The following is a 22,068-nucleotide window of genomic DNA, read 5'->3' as shown; positions in this document are numbered from 1 at the left end:
AATTTGCCAAAAAAAAACAGGTTATGAAATTTGAGTCCCTGATGAAGAGCAATATATTGTGGAACAACGATCGTGAAAGCAAGGAGAGGAGACGAGCACTAACTGAGAACAGTGAGCACTCCACTTTTAAGCTAAGCTGCTGATTAAAAATACCTATTATACAGCAAGAATCAGTTTAACCAAAAATTGGAAAAAGAACTGTTATCTTACTAAGTTGCTAGCACTGAACGGATTACCCCACTAAGTTTCAAAATACGTGTTCGAGAAGCAATTTAAAGCTCATTAGAAATAATTGTGTCTGGCTACTGGAAAATGTGGTAAAATGTAATCCACATCCAAATGCTACCTGGGCTGCGCGAGCAGGAAATTGTTTTGTGCTACTGTGGCTAACCTCATCGCTGACCTTGAGCAGTAACTGCTCCAACAGCTGAAAGCTGAAGCAAAATTAAAAACTTACATCAAAGTATATCATGACAGAATGCAGATAAATAAAAACAGCATATTGAAAATATTATTTTTATGTCAGTCTCCTATAACGAAAGGGAAGAGGTTTACTAAAATGTAAAGAAACCACAGAACATGAAATAGATGGTCCCAAGATGCACCGAAACATCATTCCTGTACAACTGGGAGTCCAAAGACACATAGCAAGGAGAGTTGTCCGTACAGATTTAAAAGTGAAATATACTGGGGACGAGGAACGGTGGACTCCACTATTCCAAACCCTTTCAATTTTCTCCTCTCAGTTGTTTCTTTTAAGTCACTCTCCCACTATGTCAGGCTGGCTCTAGCCCTACCAGCCAAGACTCACCACCTTTGGCCGAGCAGCTGCACAGCCCCAACATGGAGAAGTGACTACCTGCACCCTGCGTCCGGCCGTACAACTGCAACGCAGAGCATCCACAGAGACACCTTAGTCAGAATTTGTCACCAGCGCTGTATCAATGTCAGTGATAAATCAGCCCAAGGTCAGGACACACTGGTACCACCCTGAACACAAGGCAGGATCTGTTAAGCAGAATTAAGCACTCATCGAGGTGCTACTTTTCAGAAAACAATTCGTATTTTAAATTTTATTCACTGTCAATTGAAGCTGCTTAACATGCCTTAAAAATAGGCATTTTGGATTTTTTCCTGTTTTGCACCAGAGCATTAGAAATCACTATCTACCAGTCTAGAGAAGGAAAAAAATGTGTATACTTAGTCTGGAGTAAAAAAGAGAATTCAGCATCCATACTCACACGCACACCTATCCACAGTGCACAAAAAAACAGTTCAACCCCTTACCTCCTCCACACCAAGGACAAATTCTACAGAACACAGGGATAGTAAATGGAGGTTCTAGTCGTACATAAATGGGCATCACAAACTGCAGCCAAAATTAAGATGAAAAGAAAGCGCCATACTCCAGTCTACCAAATGCTTGTTTAGAGAAGCTATTTCCATTTAAAGAACAGTACAGGAGAGAGGATTTACAGAGAACAAATCTGCACAGAAAATAAACTCCAGAAGATTTTCATCACCTGGAGAAGGTCCCATTTGCACAAAAGTATCTGCATGTTATCCAAAACTGCCTTGATCAGCGTCGTCCAGATTTAGGAAAATCAACTGTATGACAATAATCACTAGCGAACTGTTGGTTCGATGTTTTTGAAAAAAAAAATGATGTTTTGATGTTGGTGAAAAAAATCACCTGATGCCATCCTGCTTCTGTTACTAATTCCTTGTCTGAGCGCTGACAGGACAGAGATATATATCAGACCACATTTTAATTTATCTATAGATCTGCAGATCAAGAAGATTCCAGGTGCACCTAAGCCATAACTGGAAATTTTCTTATTGTTTAGTTTGTTGCCAGTGAAATTTCCAAGAATAACTAAGCACTTTTTTTTTCTTTTTTTAAACACGCTCTGTACATCATTATACATGAGAGAGAAGTAGGGAAAAATCCTGCACTAAGGTGAATGTAAACTGCACTTACCCAAGGAAATCACAGCACAATTAAGCCACGTTTCTGTTAATTATTCTGTTTGCGCGTGACGTTCTTGGAAGAGGTGGTGGCTGGGGCACCCCTGGGCGGGGGACACAGCTCTCGGGGGGCGCAGCACGGCCAGCCGCAAGCCTGGCACTGCCACGGTGGCTGCCACCACGGGCGAATGCAGCCAGGCCGCCCGCCCGAGCGAGCTGGGCACTTTGCCGGGACGGGGGCACACGGCGCACGGCTTCTGGCAGCCCGTTACGGCAGCAGATTAAGTGAAACCTCGAGCGAAAGGAAGGACTTGTCCCGCCAGGACAGCGCGAGGAAAGGACGAGCCGCTCCCTTCCACTTCTCCCTTCTGCCTCACATCGTCACTTGGAGGTTTGTGAGGTTGGGAAGGCAATCGGTGAGATTTCGATTGAACCTGCTTTGAGTTTCAAAAGTCTTTCTGAGCTTCTTTAAGGAGCTCGCTACGAGCAGCAGATGTATACAAACGTCTCGGCTCTCGGTAAAATAAATAAGCATGTGCTTTGTTGCCATCTCCTGACATTTATTATGTATCTTCGGTTTCTATTTTTGCTCTAATGTTTCAGCTGTAAAATCATGTTTAATGTGTGTCAAGTTTTGCTTGACAATAATTTAAGTTTCCAGCTCAAAAAGTTAAAAACTGAACCCTAAAGGATTGGAATGCATAGAAGTATTCATTCTTTTAACTGAATCACACAATTTTTCAGATTGTGGGGCTGGAAATACCGCTTGAGAACATAGTAGTGACTTTTATGACCATCATTTGGTTTACTTGTTTACCTTTCCCCAGACCTCCGCCAAGGTTACATATGCTTTAAAGACAAAAATACTTTAAAAGAGTCATAGAATACTATGGATTACAGTTTTACACCTTCGAAGCATAATTCAGGTATTAAGGTTTTCAGAAAAGCATTTGAAATTAACATAGATTCATTTAATATCAGTATTTTTATAGGGATTTGCATGTTCAAAAGATCACACAGAACTAAAGCAATGACTCTGTACAAAAGATTTCCAAACGATTTCCATATCTATTCTATACCCCAGAATGGAAATCTCAAAAAGTGGTAATTGGCGATAAATGCTGAAAATTTTTAATAGCAACTACTCAAAGCTGATTAATTGTAGCATCTCGAAATACTTATAATGGGCAGTAAAACCTCTCACTAAAGAGAAAACTTGAACAATTTTTCCACTTGTCACACCTGAGTAGTGGAAAGATCACTTCTATGATCTAGAGCCCTTTCAGAAACTGATGATAATAGGAATGTGCTTTAAAATTAAACTAAAAAAAAACCCAAACACCAACAGCCTCCTCCCCAAACAGGAATCACTTACGATTCTGAATAAAGAAATCTCTCTCAAAAAGGCATCGATGGAAAATACACAAACATTGAATGGAAGTTTTCTTCCACCTCCACATCTTTCCTCCACTTTTAGTAGTCCTTTCACTTCTATGACCCACATCTCCAAACAGATGCCACAGATCCCTACGTGCTTTTCGGGAAAAGCATCATTTAACAAAGAGGGCAATAGGTGTTTGGATATAGGCTTCAACAGGCTCCACAGCTCTATTGCTTAGCTTTAAATCTTAAATCTGCACTGTCCCAAGATTTCCCGAGAACACATAATCAAATTCTAGCATGAGCCAGAAAACATCAGGTCTTCATGTACATGAGCTGCCAGTACTTTAGGGCTGACAATTTTCTGAATCTCACATATACACCATAAAAGCTGCATTTAAGAGCAAAAGGTTTCTTTAAGAAAGTGTTTTGTAGACATGAGTTATGAATGAAACACGCTGAAGCCAACTATTGTGGCTTACTCAGCAAGGTTTAGAAACTGGATGCTGACAACCAAGACGAATGGATGACCAGTGAAAAGCTATCTTTTTCATCAGGGCAGAAAGGATAGCATGAGGAAAAGGGGGTAAAAAGGGGCACCCCACCCCCAACAACAAAAACAAACAAACAAAAAAAACAATGCAATGGGACCAGGAGCCATAAGACAAGGGAACTCTAAGCAACATCACAACTATATTTCTTTTTTTTAATCATCAAAAGAAAGCTTACAGCAATGAAGTGCAAATTAAATACAAAGCTGACAGCAACTATTATTACAGTCTAAAAGTTCACCTTACATGGGAAGTTCCTTACATGGAAAACTTGGTTTTTATTTTGTTTAATCACTCTAATAGATTTACCCAAGAACACAGTCAAAAAACTGTGGCACCATACTCTTTGGTATACTTGAAAAAGAAACAGAGAAATGATTTTGTAAGAAGTGAGAGTTATTTGGGTATAAATTCTTCTGCCATAAGTAAATGCTTTATGCATTCTGCATATACTGTTTGCCTGCCTTACAGATCAAATGCAAAATTACATTTGAAGTTTTTCATACAGGCAGCCATGTAACACTTGCAATTTCCAGCCCCAAATGCAACCTGAATGCAGTAATAACAAATTTGATGCACCAGTTTTCTTTCTTCAAAAGTAACAGGACACTTATGAGTCATTTATGATTTACGATTCTTCCTGTTTATACAAACTACAAATGAGGTCGCTCTACCAAAACTTGGTAATGTTCCTTTCAAAATATTTACAATGCAAAATCACAAGCTACAAAATTATTTGAAGTCTAATATAAATAGTCGGTGTCAAAGACCTGTTGCAGCTGCATGCATGAGTGGGAGTAGTAAAATGGAGCAACTTATTATAAACACTTTTAACAGCGCTCTAGGGTAAAGCTGTTATGGTCCTATTATGTTTTGGAACTGCTGGAATATAATTTGAATACATAAAATCAACCTACACCTATCAATCAGTAGCCTAGATCAAACACCCTGTGCGTATTTGTACCTTTGCCGACATATATTTACAGTTGCTAGAAGACATGCACACAAGTCAGAAAAATGATACAAGCAACAGTGATGCATGAATGAAACCTCATCTGTGAATGCAGATGAGCTCCAAAGGCCTGGACCAAAAAAGCTGTGTGCTTTATAAAGGGACGATACTCCCTGTAACACATCACAATCCTGCTCCATATTCCACAAATCCATCAATGCTCAGAAATATAGCTAACAGGATTTTTATATCACAAGGCAGGCAAAGAATTACACTGCAGAGAAAACATTAATGAATACCTACCATACGTACAAATCATTTTACTAGCTTCTCTGAAGAGAAGAATTCCATTTGGAGATGATACATCAAAATTTAAACGTTGCGATCTAAAAAATAACAGCAAAAATATTCAGATGGTCATTGAAGCAGAAACCTGCAATGGATTCATTCCTAAAACAAACAAAAAAATGTATTTGCTGATTACAAAGTACAATTATTTGATAAACTAATTCTAGGTTTCAGTCCAATCAGACACACGCTACAGTTATCTAAATATATTGCCAAAAAACGATCGTGTTTGTACATGGTTCAGAAGAATGCTACAATGCTTCCATCGTCCAAGCAGTTAGGCTATACTTTTACCCTTGCTTCTGCATCTGGCTTGCTTTTAAAATCAGCTAATCCCCACTGCTTATTCTGCTACGTAAAATCTGTGGCAATTATAAGCCAGTTCTCTGAGTGTAAATGGTAACATACGCTTTTTATGAACATCCAGACCTGAAGAAGATTGCACCATGTTCCCTCACCTGGTGCAAATGTATTAGCAAAGCCCGAAAGAACCATTTTATTCCCAATCTGGACACGCAGCAGAGATCTTGCCAAAGCCTCTGTGGCATCTTTCCAACGTGTCTATGCGATAGAGAAGCCTAACTCCTAGTTTATGCCTAAGTGAAAATTATTAAGCACTTAAAAGTCAATTTTGAACATAGGTCTTAAGCTTCTAAGTAATTTTAGCAAAACTTACCCTTAATCTTTACTTAGAATGAATGGCAAAGGAGTCATCACTGTGTGATATAAAACAGAGTATCGCCTGGCTGACTTATTTGGTACTTTTGATCACAGGTGGAGTCCTTGTACGAACCCCTAGCATAGAGAGAGCAGCAGGTACCTTTCTTTGCTGCAATCCCAGTTTTTTGTTGTCTGAATCGCTATTTGCAGGGTCCTTTGCTGCAAACTCTGGAGTAAATCTGGGTCTTTATAAATGAGTAAAATGTGCCCTGTATAAAACATTTCTGTATTCCATATGCACAAAATGATAACGGTTGTCAGAGGCAAAAAAAAAAAAAAAAAAAAAAAAAAAAAAAAAAAGCAAAAACCAGCACATCTTTTCAACATCAGAGTGGCATAATGCACAGTCTGATACTCTGTAACATATTTTAACCATGTCAAAGTATATTGTATAATGCATTCTAACCTGTAAAAGCTAATGCAGTACACAACTCATGAAAAAACTCCATCCCAGATGATGTTTTCTAAAGGGAACAAAGCAGATTTTCTGAATACCAATAGGTAGAAGAATAACATGAATACAGAAAGTAGCTTGAAGAACTGTCTTTTACATAAGATTTTCTGTTGCAGATCCCCTTTGCTTTTGTTTACTGCTATTAGAGCTCTGTGTTTAGGTTTTAACAACCTCCTCCTTGGAATAAGTTGCAGCACTATGAGAGCGTGTACTGCTTGTGTGCTGCATCATGCAGAAAAACAGGTTAAACTTTTCCAGTAATTTGGTATACTATACCAGGAGAAAAGACATAATTAACCTGCACAAACAGAAGAGGAAGCCACAGCAAACAAGTCGACACAAACAAGAAATGGGAAACTCGGCCTTAGGGTCTGTGTAGCCATTCAGGGATTAAGGGCACGTTATACACACTAGCTTTTGACTGGGAGACAGGTCTAAACTTCATTGCACCAATTAAGCTATTACTAGGTTTAACTAAGCATTTTTTTTTCCAAACTTCAAATATTTCAACTTTTTTCCTTTGCAAGTTCAATTTGCAAGGCAAAATGACAAGTGATGAAAACACATGCTTCTCTGCTGAAAACCCCAATTACTTTGGTCATGAAGATATCCAGCAGAGAGATCATTTTAACTATCAATTTTTCATTTCAAATTCCTTCTTTTCCTTTGGGCGATACACTAAATATTTCCAAGAGTAATGATAATTTCCGAAAATAAATTGTTCTTTTACTTGTGGTAAAACAGAAATTTCATTCGAACACCTGCAATGTAGAGTATTGATACCACCTCACAGAATCATTCTGAGGCCATTTGAGTGATCCTGCAGAGAAAAATTTAGGTATGGGAAAAGTTACCTGCATGTTGATTAAAAACATTGCTGCCTTAGATAACATTCTTTCCTATTTTGGCTAGGAGAAGAATTGAGGAAAAAAACCTGTAAAGGGAGTTGCAGTTTTACAGGCACATATATATGCTGCTTGGCTGAAGGCAAAACTTGAGCCTGCAGCAAATCTTGAGCGCAGATTATTTTCAGATATTTAATTACAAAGTCAGTATTTATCCCTAGCTAAAGCATACATTTCCACTAATTTTTATTATAAAATCACAGCAGTCTCTCAAGTGTTCTTGCAATAAATCCTGAACAGCTGATTTTTTAAAGTCTATCATTTTGGTAAAACTAATACAATGACACTGAAAGCTAAGTTTGGTTTGTAAATTTTGTTCCAAAATACAAAAGCAAATAACACTGTTAAACTTTGGAAAGTTAGACATCATGATGACAAGCAAAACATGAAAAGATGGCACAGAGAATGTATAGCATTGTACTACACATCTTTTAGCTAATTTTCACAGGTTTCTTACCTGTTTTGCATGAATTCTGCCATCAGCTTCAAGATGGGGGTTGTACATGCAGGTTCGCGATACCACAATTCAATAGCTCTTTGCAGAACAGAAAGATACGCAGGGTATCTTCAACAAAATTAGTTAAAGAATATACTGACAAAATAATGATGTCCTCCAAAACAACTTCCCCTAATTCTGTACTATGCTGCTATATGGGTGGGCCAGACACTGAGCTTTGGCAGCTTATTCTGACAGGTACCAAAATGGGCACAAAATTACCCCAAATTTAAGCAAGTCTGTGCCTAGAAGATTAAATCCTTTGGAAACGTTAATGGTTAACTGGGAAATGGTTAATACATCATACCTGTAACGAAGGAAAAGGAAATCATTTTGTACCTGCGAAACTAACTTATCAGTAAATATAGAAAATGAACTTTATTTTTTATGAATGACAGAAGTCACAAAGGGCAATTTAATTTAAAAACAACAAAAATTTACACATTAGCAAACTCTAAGCCCAAATTTCATTGCCATCTCATATGAATTATATTTGCTGTATACATAGTCAAGAACAATTTGGTTGTATGAAGTTATTTCCAGAATATTCAGGATGAGAGTTCAAACAGACTATGCGGGGGAGAAGAGCAAAGGTAGATTTCTAAGTCTCTTTCCGGAGAGCTGTTTGCTCATCAATGCCCAAGAGATTTCACATCTTTTAAAGCAGGATTTAAAACAATTCGGTAAAGAAAAACGGTGCGTTTGTTATACTCTACAATGTAACTGAAAAGAAAACCCCAAACCTGTGAGTGGGTGACTATCAGAAAATTTGATGCAATGACTTGACACAAAGCTGACCTCTGATTTTCCCAACATGCTGGAAAAAAAAAAAAAAAAGAGAGTTTGGTTGGATAAGAAGGCAAACTGGTAAAGGGAAGTGAGTTAGCACAGCTTTACTGGCAAAGAATTCAACAGTTCTTATCATAGTGAAGCAAGAAGTTTTAACAGTTTGGTATTAAAATGTCATCGAGCTAATCTAGTCAATGGTTTCTGTCAATATTACATCTGTTTCTCATTTTTAACTTTGTTTGCTGTCACATAATTCTGCCTTATTTAACCTCACTAGAAAGAGTGGCTATTCTTAGGAAAATGCTATCGCCTATTCAGACCATAAAGGAAACTATCCGGTATCTTACGAAGTGGAATTCAGACCAAGCACTTAACATGAGATCTCGAAATAAAGTTTGAACTATGTAAGAGTGTATCCACTTCTAGGGTAAGCAGGCACGGCTACCTCTCAGTTCGCTCTAGCTATTCTGGTGGAGGCTAAGGCCATCAGACATGGTACGGCTGATGAATGACAGTGCCGTGTAGACAGAAGGCATTTTGGCTACTGCTGGCTGTCTGAGGCATCTAAAGATTAGTGCATTTTTGCCGCCAGCTGCTTGAGACACTGGCGGCATAAATTATATATAGCAGAAGTAATATACTTTTAGATATCATCTCTTTCTCCTTTGCGGGTTTTCTTTCCACTTTAAATCGGACAAACTAGAGTTAAACACACCAGGTAGAGTTATTCAGTAATAAACTGGGATTTAAATCCAAATCCCATTTACCTAAAATACCCTCTGAGGGCATACATGATCCCTGCCACCTCTCTTATACCTTTATAAGCTCACTAATGTCCACTCCATTTCTTCTGGAATGGACTCCCACTCCAACTCACTCTCAACCAGATGATGATCGAGATGCTCCAAACACAGCAGATGTCATGTACGGTACACAACTGTGCTATTCCTTTTCCTAAGGTACGCGTCCTCCCTGGCCTTCTTAGCAGCCCAACGTACACAGCGGGGACATGATGGGATGCTGCAAAGCCCTGTTTTAGAACTGCCTGGGCTAGGAAACAACTGCCTTTTCAGACTGCGGAGGAAAGAGGGAGTAACTTGACAGCATCTCCCTACAACCAAAAGGTCACTCAGCAGTATTGAAGGCGGCCAGCATAGCCAATATGACTGGCTGTCTTAATTCAAACATTTAAGCATTGAGTCCACATTTATCGACAAGCAAAGTCTAGAAACCATGGTTTTATAAAAGCTAGGGTCAACAAAAATGCTTCGACAATTTATTATTTTGTAAAAAATCCAATAAAGTGGAATAAATTGGTTTTAAAACACAATATTATTTTGAAGTGATTTTAACCACAAGCTTCAAGGAATCTGGCTAATGCATGAACTAAACCTGAGAGGTCAGTTTTACCATTCGAGCTGAAAGGAATGCAAAGTGCCTGATGCTGAGGTTTACATCAATACAAGTGACAATAACAGGTATTACAAACAGGTTACCAACCAGATAGCTTTGTTCATTGGAAAACGTCTCCTCCTCTTCTCCTGTGATCAGGCAACTTCAATCTCTGCAGTTGTCTGCTGGGTTCTTTCAAGTTTGCACCTAATTCTGAGTACTTAAACCATATAAACTTATAATTTTAATTCTTCAAAAACAAAACCATTTTGAACAAGCCATCTTATTGCTGCACATCGTTTTGTGTTGTGAAGAAACATGATACAACTTTGCAGAAATATGTAACAAGGGTAGTCTGGTGAAAAGATTGGTTTGCTTTTTCTAGGGCGAGCCATACCTGAAGAAGTATATACTCAGACATCCAAACATCAACGGCAACTGAAACTTTGAAATGACTCCTAGATAGACAACCCCAATGACAAATGCCTTTTCTATCAACTTCGTATCTATATATCTATATGTATAGGTATTTATATATAGGCACACAATTTCAACAGTTTCATGCCCTCACACAAATATATCGTGTGGTACCTGACTGAGTGCAACTCTGGGTTAACCTAGTAATTTAATTCTTGCAGCCCATTTTCTTATTGCAGCCTTTCTCTTTTACAGACAACAGAAGTCTTTAAATACTGAGAGCCATCTGGGCAGAACAGAGGAAAAACTGCCTATGGGTTACTATCGAAGTAACAAAAAGGTGGCTTTTACCCTGAACTTGCAACTGAATCTCCATGGATATCACTGACTGCCAAGACCAAGGATCTTAGACTTCAGGCTGATGTTAGTATGGAAGAAAACAGATTAAACATTCAACATTTTACCCAAGCAGTCTTGGAGTAAACAGCAGAATGAAATATGAGTAGAATGATCACTGTTAATAAAAACAGATTTTGCTTCTACTCAAACTGGCATACAGTTTTTTTGAGGTCACACCTGCGTGTTCACAACTGACCTACAAATTACAGAGACCGCATTTTATGAATACAAAAGGCGAATAAACTTTCCGAAGCTGTGGTACTGGAATCATCATTGACAGCTTGACATATCAATATTTCAGGAAGAATAAATGACTTTCATATCCAAGGGATTTTTTGTTTTTGTTTTGTTTTGTTTGTATGCTTTTCTTCATCTTTCATTAGTGGAATACTTTGGGAAGAAGCTATGCTTAACATCTGAAACTGCTTAAAATATTTGGAAATATTTTAATGAAGTTTTTTAAGACGTCATCTAATACAACTTTAAAACAAATTTTACTATTATTATAAGTATTTTCTCTTCAACCCTTGCCAGAGGAAAACTATAAATCTTGTCTCAGCTGAATGAACACCATTTATCATATTCATTTTCTTGTCAATACAATTATGAAAAGCCTTTGGCCTTTTTCCAAGGAGCCTGATTTGCTAGAGAAACTCAATTAGTATAAGCAAGCCTGCTACAAAACAGCCCTATTTGGCAATCTAGCACAGCTTCAGCATACCTGACAATTCACCTCTAAACCACGATCCTAATATCTCTTTCGTAATGGTAAAATAGGGGATACAATGGATTCAAAAAAAAAAAAAAATCAAAAAAAAAAAATCAAAAGGACTTAAAACAAATCATTTCTGCTCATTTTTGCCATCTGCTGGACAAAACTCAAATTCCAAACACTTTGGTCAGTAGAGGAGTAAAGAGGAATCTCTCTCACCTGAGAGATTACAGAGAGCAATTTGTTTTACTTTTTGTTATGGAAGAGATTAGACTCAAAATATTCCCTGCAATCACTTGAAAAGTGTATCAGTGTGTTCCTCTACCACCGATTTACAAGCGGCTATTCCTAATAACTATCTTCGCTACAGTATAAACATCACTTGATAGTATTAAAAGCTCAGCTTTTTATCCCTTGCCTCTTTATATTGCTTATGTATTCAGCAAACGCAAGTTATGTAAATCAGATTTACTTTGGCTAATATTCTGTATTTGCTATTCTCAGTATTGAAATAGTAGAGCTTCAAACATTACAGAAGAAAATTTTTTGGAAAAAATAGCTTTTCTTTGGTATTAAAACCAATTTTTAAATTTCTGACGCTATATTTGAAGCTACACAAAGAAATGTGTTAATCAAGGACACTTAAACAATACATTAAAGCAGTATTTGACCCCCCTTTTCTACCCCTTCCTCTCCCATTCACCTTTCTGTCTTTATATACAGTAAATACGAGCCACGATAATAGCAGCTTATTCTACTATAATGCTTTGGATCAATACCTGGATGAAGCTGAACTCAGCCAAATGAGGTGAAATCCACTGAGCAGAAGCATGCACTTATTCTTTATAGCCAAAGGTGGTAAGGAAAGAATTTCTGAACCTGTGCAAGGGAAAAGAAACTGAGAAAGCCTAATATTTGGGTGGATTAATTCTAAGCAAAAATACATTTTCATCTATTTTTATTGTTAATACAGAATAATGAAATGGAAAAGTTGGAGGCTGGTTAAATTTTTTAAAAAATAAAATTAGTTAATAAGATGGAAGTAATAAATGATTTTTTTTTTTAATCGTTCAGGAAAGGGTCCTGAGGATTACATATCCTGGATCCATGCCTAAAAAAACCCTCCACGGGTGAACCCATTTCTTTCAAATGTAGAGGAGGCCAGTCTCTGTTGTTCCTCCTCCAGCACCTGAGATTTGCAGTTCTGCACAGAAGATGAGGCATGATGCTCATGCCTTAGTAGGAAAAACAAAGTAAAATGTATTTGAAATGTAAACAATACTGATCTATTTTCACTATCTAGGCCAAATTAAATAAACTAGTTTCACACATCTTCCAGGTTTTATTATTAATTTTTAGAGAAACACAAGCAGAGACAGCACTAATAAAGTTAAACGTACCCCAATGGTGCCCACTAGCAAATGAGATCCTAAGTCACAGTGTGATTTCAGTCCATCTTTTCTCCAGTCCTCTAAAACTGCAATTCAGTGATACTTTCCACTAATTCTATGGGAAATTAAGATTATACAGCTTTCTGTCTTGGACTTTCTTTCTCTAAGCCGTGTCAGGCAAACGGAGCCTGCACTTGGACCGAGCCACTTGCAGGCTTGCAAAGCACCTGAAACGGGCTTAGCTGCACGGTCCCGCCACGCACGGGCGTCTCGCGGCTCAGCGCAGCCTCTGTCGTACAACCGTGTGCGTCTGTGACGCTGCAATCTTCCTTCTGCTCCAGAGAGATTAGTAGTGAACAGCTGATTTTCACTATGGGCTTAAAAGAAGAATATTCTTAAAAGCTTGATTTCTAATGAAGCATGCAACTGTACTTGTATGTTATGTTTTCTGTCCGTAAGACAAATAAATATATAACTGATAGCTCTGGGAGATCTAAATTATAAAACCAGTATTTTCATATTTCCATCATTATATGTTTCAGTAGTTTGTTACTAATTTAATTCTGCGCCTGAAAAGAGAGAATTATAGCTCCTGTACTTATAAAAATATAAAACATTTCTCTATAGTATTAAGAAAATACTCATGAGTATTATTACATTCGTTGGCATACCAGGAAAAATGCATACGATATTGGAAAGCAAACTCAGTTCCATTATCATTACTTACCGAGGAAAACTACAACCTAAAGATTTTGATTTTGTGTTCAGAGGCTGCCCATTTTCTGCTGATCAAGACGACTGCAGGTGTTGCGATATTAATAAAGTTGACATAAATAGAAAGTAACTGACTAAATTAAAGACATGATTCATACCAGAGAGACAAATCTCCCCAGATAGCACTTTTTTTTTTTTTTTAAGTGCTTTTGATGTTAAACCAAATGTAGGTACATTGTGTTTTGAGTTAAAGACGCAGGGTTTTTTTGTTGCCTTTTTTTTCCCCCCCTCTCTAATCAAAACATTCTGGGTTTATGGGTGGGGGAGGAAACTGTTTGGATATGTTTTCTAGACTATTAGTGTGACACAACAAAAAAAGTGACCTCTCCGTGGTCCTTCCCGGTGAACGGCACGGTTGCCATTGTGCTGTAATTTTAGCTGATTACACATTAGTTCATTTAGCTTTGTTTCCTCTTCCCCACTGTGCCGCACTATTAAACTAATGCAAGGGGCCTGGTGTCCCTCTGTGCGCAGAGCTGGTATTGTCGCCGGGTAATAAGGATACATCCAGTCGAACAGCATGGTGTAGCTGGTCTTTGTGTTGAGCGCAAAGGCAATCCCTCGAAGGTCTCTTGCCAGCCCGATCAACATACGCTGTCAGTGGGAAAGAGACACAGTAATTGATTTTCACGTTAGCGCAGAGCAGATGGAGTAATAATCGGCCAATAATGACCGCATATCTGATTTTGATTCATTAGTTTAAATGTCTCGCTCAAGCCCTCGTCCATAGAGGACACAAAGATTCTTTTAATGACCAGGATTTCCACGGGTTTTGCAGCGATAACACTAGCAAAACGCTTCGGAAATGCTTTTGATTATTCAATATACTCTACTAATGAATAATGCAAATTAAAACGTAATATATGAATACTGCATATTAAAGTTTAAAAATGCTTCCTGGATTAATATATCAAAAGTAACAATAACAATAAAATGTTAATTTAAGTTTGCAATATTTTAAATGAGGTGTAAGGCTAATTGATATGCACAACAAAAGCTACAATTAAGGTTACACTGAGATTCCTATTGTACTGTTATTTTCATATACTTTTTTTTTTTTAAAGTCACTTTCCAAGGTAGGTTTCTTCAAAAAGTGACTTTTATTTTTTATTAACAGAAGACCATGCAAATCTCTATCTATATTAATTCTGAGATGAAAACATTTTTTTCTTCTTAAATGATTGAAAAATGGGTTCAGAATCCTTCAAGCTCTAAAGCAGACAATGTTTTATATGTAGATAATTAGCCCTTACTTAAGGGCTGTTCTCAGAAAAATTAATAGAAATCAGTTAAAAAAAACACTAATGAGGAAAATACATTCAAAAAATATACATAAACTTTCCAATATAGTTTGGCTTAAACATTATTTTTTGGACAACTAAGTAGTATAAATAAATGTTATCCATGTGGTACAGCTGGGGTTTGTCCTTTTTTCATTATGAAATACCACAGTACTGGAGAGTTTGGTAAAAAAACAAAACAACATAGAAGCATGGCACAGCATATATACAGAAAACTTTCAATTACATAGTATTTGGTGATAATGTAATATTTGCAAGTTGAGGAATGTAAAAAGTAAGATTCACATACTAACTTTAATTGATCACATAAAAATTATGGCTGATTCCTTGTTAAACTGCTAAATGTACCCTTACAACAAGGGCTCATTTCTGCTTTCCACATGCAGACACATTAGTCCAATGGACTTGAATGCACATAGATTTATCTGAGAATAAATCGGATTCGCTATCAAACACTGGTGAGGTTGCTAGGAGTATTTTAATATTTGCATTTCCATTCTGTTGTGCAGTGAAATGGCCTGAACTTGCAAGATGCTCAGAGGTCTCAACTCTCATTAACTTTAATGGGACTTTGAAATCACTGGAGAGGAAGTGTTCAATACAAAGAGGATGGGATATACAACTGTAACTTTATATTCATCTATACTTCCATACTTCATATATTTTGTCCACACAGAAAATAACTGTTTAGCAGACACGGTGGTCAAAACCAAAAAAATTAAAAGCTAGGCAATGACATTTTATACTTCTTTGGGAAGGGATGCTGAGATGCAACACTATAAATATGTGCGTGCGTGTATATATATATATATGTGTGTGTGTATGTGTGTATATATATGTGTGTATATGTATATGTATATAGGCAAGGCAGACGAAGTGGAATCCTTCCAGACTGCTCGTGGTTCTCCGGCCCGTTCCAGGCACAGCGAAGGACACAAGCGGGACTGCAGAGACAAGGCTGGAGTGGGGAAGCTGCAGCTCCTGGGCAGGTATGAACTTGCCTTTGGGTGAGGATGTCCTCAGAGAGCAGAAACCCACCATCTTTCTATGGCCCCTAGACCAACCAAATGCATATTCCCCTAACATTTTTTTCAAACAAACAACTGGTAATAAGAAAACACTCTTCTGCAAATATATGTAGGAAATGGTTTAGTTGTGAGACTTTAAGAACTATTTAACAAAAGCAGATGTGCAACCTTCTTTAAACCATGGTCCCAGATCTTGTGAGAACCTACACGAACACCAGGTGATTTCAGACACCATCTGAGTACGAAGTCCAGAGAAAGAAGAACAACTACTACATAAACTACATTTCTTGGTTCATATTCTTTAATTTCTGATATTTTTAATAGAACATCCATACTATTAATGGCACTATTCTTAAGAAATGAACTCACTCTATAAAACACCATCATGTCCTTGCCCCATAAAACCCCAGTGAGCTCAGCAGTTTGGATGTTGTCCACTGGAACTCAACTTCAGGCAACAACACTGCCTCCTGTCAGCAATGTCTGAACAGCTAATACAATGCTACAGTACCCCAAGATAAATTCTGCGCCATTTAAGTTGCTGGTAAAAAAAAAAACAAAAAACATAAAACCACCTTTAAATTCCAATAGGAGCCAAAAATCATCCCAGATACCACGCTGGCTTAAGTCACGTTTAGAGACAGCAGAAAAAAACCTAAAAACTCCTGGGACATTCAGGTTTATTAACCCACTACATGGTTTCAAATAGCACCTACGTGCATGAAAATTATTAACGATAAACAATATTATACACTTATATGTCTACTTTTAGGCTGTTGCCCTGTGGGGTTCAAAGGACCTTGCAAACTTAACCGAGTAATCTGAATAACGCATTAAGCTATTGCTTCCTTCCCAAGTGAACACCAGCCACTTCTGGGGCAAAGTGGCAGCTGATGACAGCACCGGCAACACTCCACAACGGGTAAGACCAGAGGCAAAGAGCAGTAAATCCAAGAAACCCGGCGAGGGGAGCTCGTCAGGGGTTCGTGGCTTCGCACGCGGCTTTTCTTCCAAACGCAGCAAGTCCGTTCAGCGTCACGACATTCTTCGCCGGACGTCAGAGCGACAGGCCTACTTAAGGCTAATTAAAATGCACCGATTTTGAAGAATTCTGCTATTGGGGTCCGAAGCCCCCCAAAAGATGTTTCAACGGATTTTGCGACGGGAAAGAGCCGAATGTGTAAATATTCGCAGGGAAAACAAAAACAAAAACAAAACCCCCCAAACCCCAGGCCTGCGAGCTGCCAGCGCGTGCCAAGTGCCTGCCTAACGCAATTTCAAACTGACGAGACTCCTCGCGCCCCCCGCCCCCAAACGGGGCTTGTAACGCCGAGCCTGACAGACCCTTAACTATAGTGGCACTACTGGGTGCAGCTCTAATATTACCCTCATAATTCTACGATATAATAACAACAAAGGAAAAAAAAGGTGAGGGGTCATTGCGCTTTGTCTTTAGAATTAAGATGGCTGTCTTCATCCTTACAGCATACTCTTAATTCTGGAGACACGTCTTAATAACCTCTAAATAGTTCCAACAAAAGAGCCGTGTCAGAGGAATGAGCAGGCCCCAAGGTGTTTCAACTGGAGTGTTTTCATCTGCCTTTATTGCTCTATCCCTCTCCAGAATTAAGGCAATAACCTGTGATAAATTATTCAGGAACTGCTACAGGGATCAAAGCAAAATCATTCTGTTAAAGTGCTGTTTGCAACATTTGGCACTTAGTGTGAAAACTTTTAATGTGTGCAAGCTGAAAATCAAGGATTTTAAATAATTTAGCAGCACGGAGTTTCTACAAACCGGCTAAAGATAGCATGTTGCTATTTAACTGCCTTTTCCTCAGATACTTCTTTTCGTGTGTTTTTATCCGAGCTGATGATGTCATAGCGATAAACGAAGTCCTGCTAAGATGCAAGCTAGCCAGCAACGTGCTACTTAACCGGATTGTCAGGACAAACCCAGAAATCCCGAGGAGAAAAATCAACCGCTTTTTCAATATTAGACGTTTGTCCTATCAATATAAAAAAGTGAGGAAGGAAGCAGCAAAACAAGAAAAGCACATAAGAATTAGTTAAGCCATCCTCAGTTATATTTGATCTCCCTGGAAAAGACACCGAAACATATGTTTTGTATGCAGATTTGATGATTACAAATGTGTTTTAAAAAGAAAGAGCTCCCTTGTTGCAACTGTTTTTCAATGGTTTATTTCAGAAATATTAAAAAAACAAAACTCCCCAAACTAGCCAGTTAGAAAGTCCTAGTAAAAACCACAAATTAAATGAATTTGGCAGTCCTGGACCATTTTCATAGTGATATTTTAACAGTGTCATTTCCCCGTGGATTGGAATACTAAACATTTTATCGAAGAACTGAACTGTTTTTGTGTTGAGCACTTGCAAAATGAAGTACCTGAAAGCACTTTTGCACGTATTATTTATTCATCATGATAGAAAAATGGCTTTAACCTAATAAATTACGTTTAAGAGAATTTAGAGCAAAAGTTTTGTTTATGACAAAGCAACAGATTTAGTTCTTTATCGGTAGCTTAAAGCACCAAGTTTTCCTTATACAAATTAGACAGATGGTGCTTACAGTAGAATTTACTAAAGGTCTGTCACAACAAATGCAGCCAAGCTGCATATTTAATCACTGCAGAACCTTGTCTACCTGCAGCTGCCAACTGCTAATCCAATTTCCCTGATAAATGTGGCAAGAGACACGATCAGCAATAAAGAGCATCTAACTCCATTTTCCTGCAGGGCGTCTTTTGATGAACATTTAGGACGGAAGCACGGAGTGCACTGTGTGGCCCTGGCTTGTGGCAGCTGCATGCATTTTGAAGACACAGTTCTCAGGTTACTCACTTAATTCTGCCACTATCATTATGTTGCTATTGATCTCAGTAGCTCTTGTCTACACAGCATTACTCTAGATGAAGCTGAATCAGGCAGTTATCATGCATCAAACTTGCTCAAAAGCCTGGAGATTTCCCCTTAATTACTTGTGATTTTATTTGCAAATACCGTTAAAGTGTAATCAAGCAGTCACTTTCCAGGGTCGTTAAGAACTTGCTAGTTTAGGAATATATCACTGGCACTCCATTAAAATTTCTCTGCTATGATGGTTTCAAGCAAACCAGACAGGACAACAGCAAAATAATTTTAGTAGAACTGATCCTTCACATGAGATAAATATAATTTCCTATTGAAGGATAATTCTATCAAATGACCTTTTTGCTCTAATTTTTAGAATTTACAACTTGAAAATATAAAAGATGAACCCTACATAGATGAACTATGTCTACTTAGCAAGCAAAAAAATAGATTTAAAATTAAATACATAAAGCAATAACAAATGTAGAAACCCGAGTAAGCAAATGTTGAAATAACCCTAAGTACTATTTTTTTCAAATATTAACTTAATTCAAGTGATTATTGTGAACTATGCATCTTCTGGTAATGTCAGAGATGTACTGCAGATAAATTATTTATTAAATATTTCTAGTGTATCTGTTTATTTTCTTAGGAACGGGAATGGATAAAAAATGATGATGTAGTATTTAAGTTTCCATCATATTTCAAAATAGCAAATTAAAAATCACTGCTAGGGCTTCTTCCAAATTACCTTGTGTAGCTGAAGCGAGTACTCCAGTGTGCACAGTTAACTGCTTATTCAGGAACAGGAGAAGGGGATCTCTTTAATGCAATGCTGCTCTAATGTATTATCATTCCTGATGATGCGGCTTCTATCTAGCAAGTCTTTTTCTGCCCTAAAATATACTGTTGTTTTGACACAAACAGCTTGCTACACTTAAGGATTTTACTAATAAAACATAATGTTGTGTTAGATATTATGACTGTTGCCACAGCTGAACTGACTTGTCAAATCAATCCTAATATGGCTCCCACAGGCACATAAAAACCTTATTTAGCTATCAGTTATCCTAATCACTTTGTTCAGTTTAAGGATGCAATACTTCAAGACCAGTTCCTATTTATACATATATGCCCAGCCATTTAATAAAGTCTTGATTTATATAATAAATTCTTGTTTGAAAAAATACTTTAAAGCAGCAGTGTTTTATCAAGTGTGTTACAACATGTCTCCTTATACCCCCAAATAAATATGCTAATGTATACAAACAGGACACTTGCATGGAAAAGAGGAATATTACATACAAAACAGACCAACTATCATCGAAGAAAAAATTGCCCCTTTGATTATAAACAGGGCTCAAATGAACTCACCTGATGTGCAAAGCACTGAAAAATCCCAAGGCCTTTATCAGGTAGTCGTAGGAGGTTTATTTTGGAATAGTCATTCATAGCCTTTGTACCTCTACTATCTATGGTCCTAAATTTACAGATGTATACACACACGTAAATATACAGATTTATACATGTCAAAAGAGACGGACAGACAGCAGAGGAATGGCAATACTAAATGCCTGCCCCACTACTAGTGCTTCCCATCGGTAGTAAGTTATATCCCTATAATTGAAAGAAACCTACCTTTGCCTCTTCTTGTTCAAAACTGCTGTTGAATATCCGAGTCACGCTTTCAAACGAAACTGTGAGGGGGAGCATGAAATTCTCAAACTCATCCTCATCTTCACCTACAGGAAAACAAACCAAAACAACCCAGCAAAAACATCACATCAGATTCACACCACTGTTCGGTATGGTCAGGCTCCGAGCTGGTCACAGAAAAATCTCACCAACATCATGGGAACTTTCAGTAAGACCTACAGGAAGAAAACAATTGAGGTTTGAAATATTTTTACTGAGCTATAAACAACCAAGACAAATTGTTGATCACAAACAACTTGTATCTGAGACCAGGATGTCTCTGCATTTCACATCTTTCTCCGTTTCATATTCCTGTTTTATCTGCTAATCTGATAACATTTGTTCAACACCTTAGAAGAATATTCATGTTAGAAAATCAAGACTCACCAGCTAGAAGATGCCAGAATTAAGACTGCAACAATAAATGAAACCTTTTCATGTGTATATTTTGCTGTATGACATTTCAATCACAATCTTTCATGATCACATGCTATTTTTTCTACCTCCCACCTATTTAGCACACAGGATGAAGCTGCTCTAGAGATAAATCAGGACTATGTACGGGTTATTTGTATAACATCATGGTCTCACTTGTTTCAGAGGAGTGAAATCAAAGTAAATGAAGCAAGATATTGTGCACAGGGGAAAAAAATTTTTTTTTCAAAACAGCTGAAAGATAACTTGGAAGACTGGATTGTGTCTCTGCCCTGACATGATGCTGAACAAGTAACTGGAAACAAAAAACCCAAACTTTTTCCAAATGGCAATTACGGGGGGATAGCTACTCATACCACTTATGCTTAGGCCCTCAGCCAGAGTAGCTAGCCTCTCGCATGCAGATTCCTCTCGAGGATAATTCAGAGCACAAACTTAATTTATGTTCTTTAAAGAGCTCTTTGTTACAGGGCTTCTCTCCCTTCTCTCTCCATTGGCAAGCGAAGTCTGGGAAAGCATACCGGAGAAATAGTTCTGCACTCTCCTTCCTGAGCATCTATAACTGGTCGGTGCTGAAGACACAGTGCTAGACTAGACTGTGCTTGGATCCAACACAGTATGATCATTCCCATGCTCCGATTCCCAAAGACTCCCTTAGTCCTGGATGATTATTCCCTGGGTTGTAGGTCTGGTATGTTCTGCCCAGATAAACAGAATTGCTGAGCATGCTAGAGTTGCACCTGAAGTTAGTAGGAGCCTTTTGTGTATCTGGTTGCACAAAGTTAGCGTAAACTTTACAATTTAGTTTCTACACCTCACATAGCCACCTGTAAAATGGGCATAATTCCAGCCTCTTCTCCCATAGGGATACTGCAAAGAGCAAATCATTAATATTTTTGAGTCACCCCAGTACAATGATAAGAATGACAGAAAAGGCCAGGAAGAAAAATTCTGCCTTCACAACAGAAAAAGTTTGGACTAACACATTAATCCAGATGACAACAGAGTGGAAATAAAATACTCAGTAGCTACTCATTAAGTTAGGATGACACATCTTCTGCAGTGGAAGAGGCAAAGACCCTCTGAAAGA

The 22,068-nt window shown here is 37.9% G+C and overlaps 1 protein-coding gene across 1 annotated transcript in view; it reads right to left on the bottom strand.

Annotated features, from left to right (window-relative positions):
• RANBP17 (RAN binding protein 17) overlaps nucleotides 1-22,068 on the bottom strand; it is a 170,292-nt gene that overhangs the window by 37,465 nt on the left and 110,759 nt on the right. The window contains exons 19-22 of the mRNA XM_067305085.1: nucleotides 20,487-20,590; nucleotides 14,154-14,242; nucleotides 7,736-7,843; nucleotides 5,155-5,237 (exon numbers count right to left, since the gene is read on the bottom strand). Coding sequence (XP_067161186.1) covers nucleotides 5,155-5,237; nucleotides 7,736-7,843; nucleotides 14,154-14,242; nucleotides 20,487-20,590 — 384 coding nt within the window. The remainder of the gene's footprint in view (nucleotides 1-5,154; nucleotides 5,238-7,735; nucleotides 7,844-14,153; nucleotides 14,243-20,486; nucleotides 20,591-22,068) is intronic.

This window comes from Apteryx mantelli, chromosome 14 (genome assembly GCF_036417845.1).
Source record: "Apteryx mantelli isolate bAptMan1 chromosome 14, bAptMan1.hap1, whole genome shotgun sequence".
NCBI lineage: Eukaryota > Metazoa > Chordata > Aves > Apterygiformes > Apterygidae > Apteryx > Apteryx mantelli.
The sequence above is the reverse complement of the archived record's forward strand: the minus strand, read 5'-3'. Positions and strand labels throughout refer to the sequence as shown.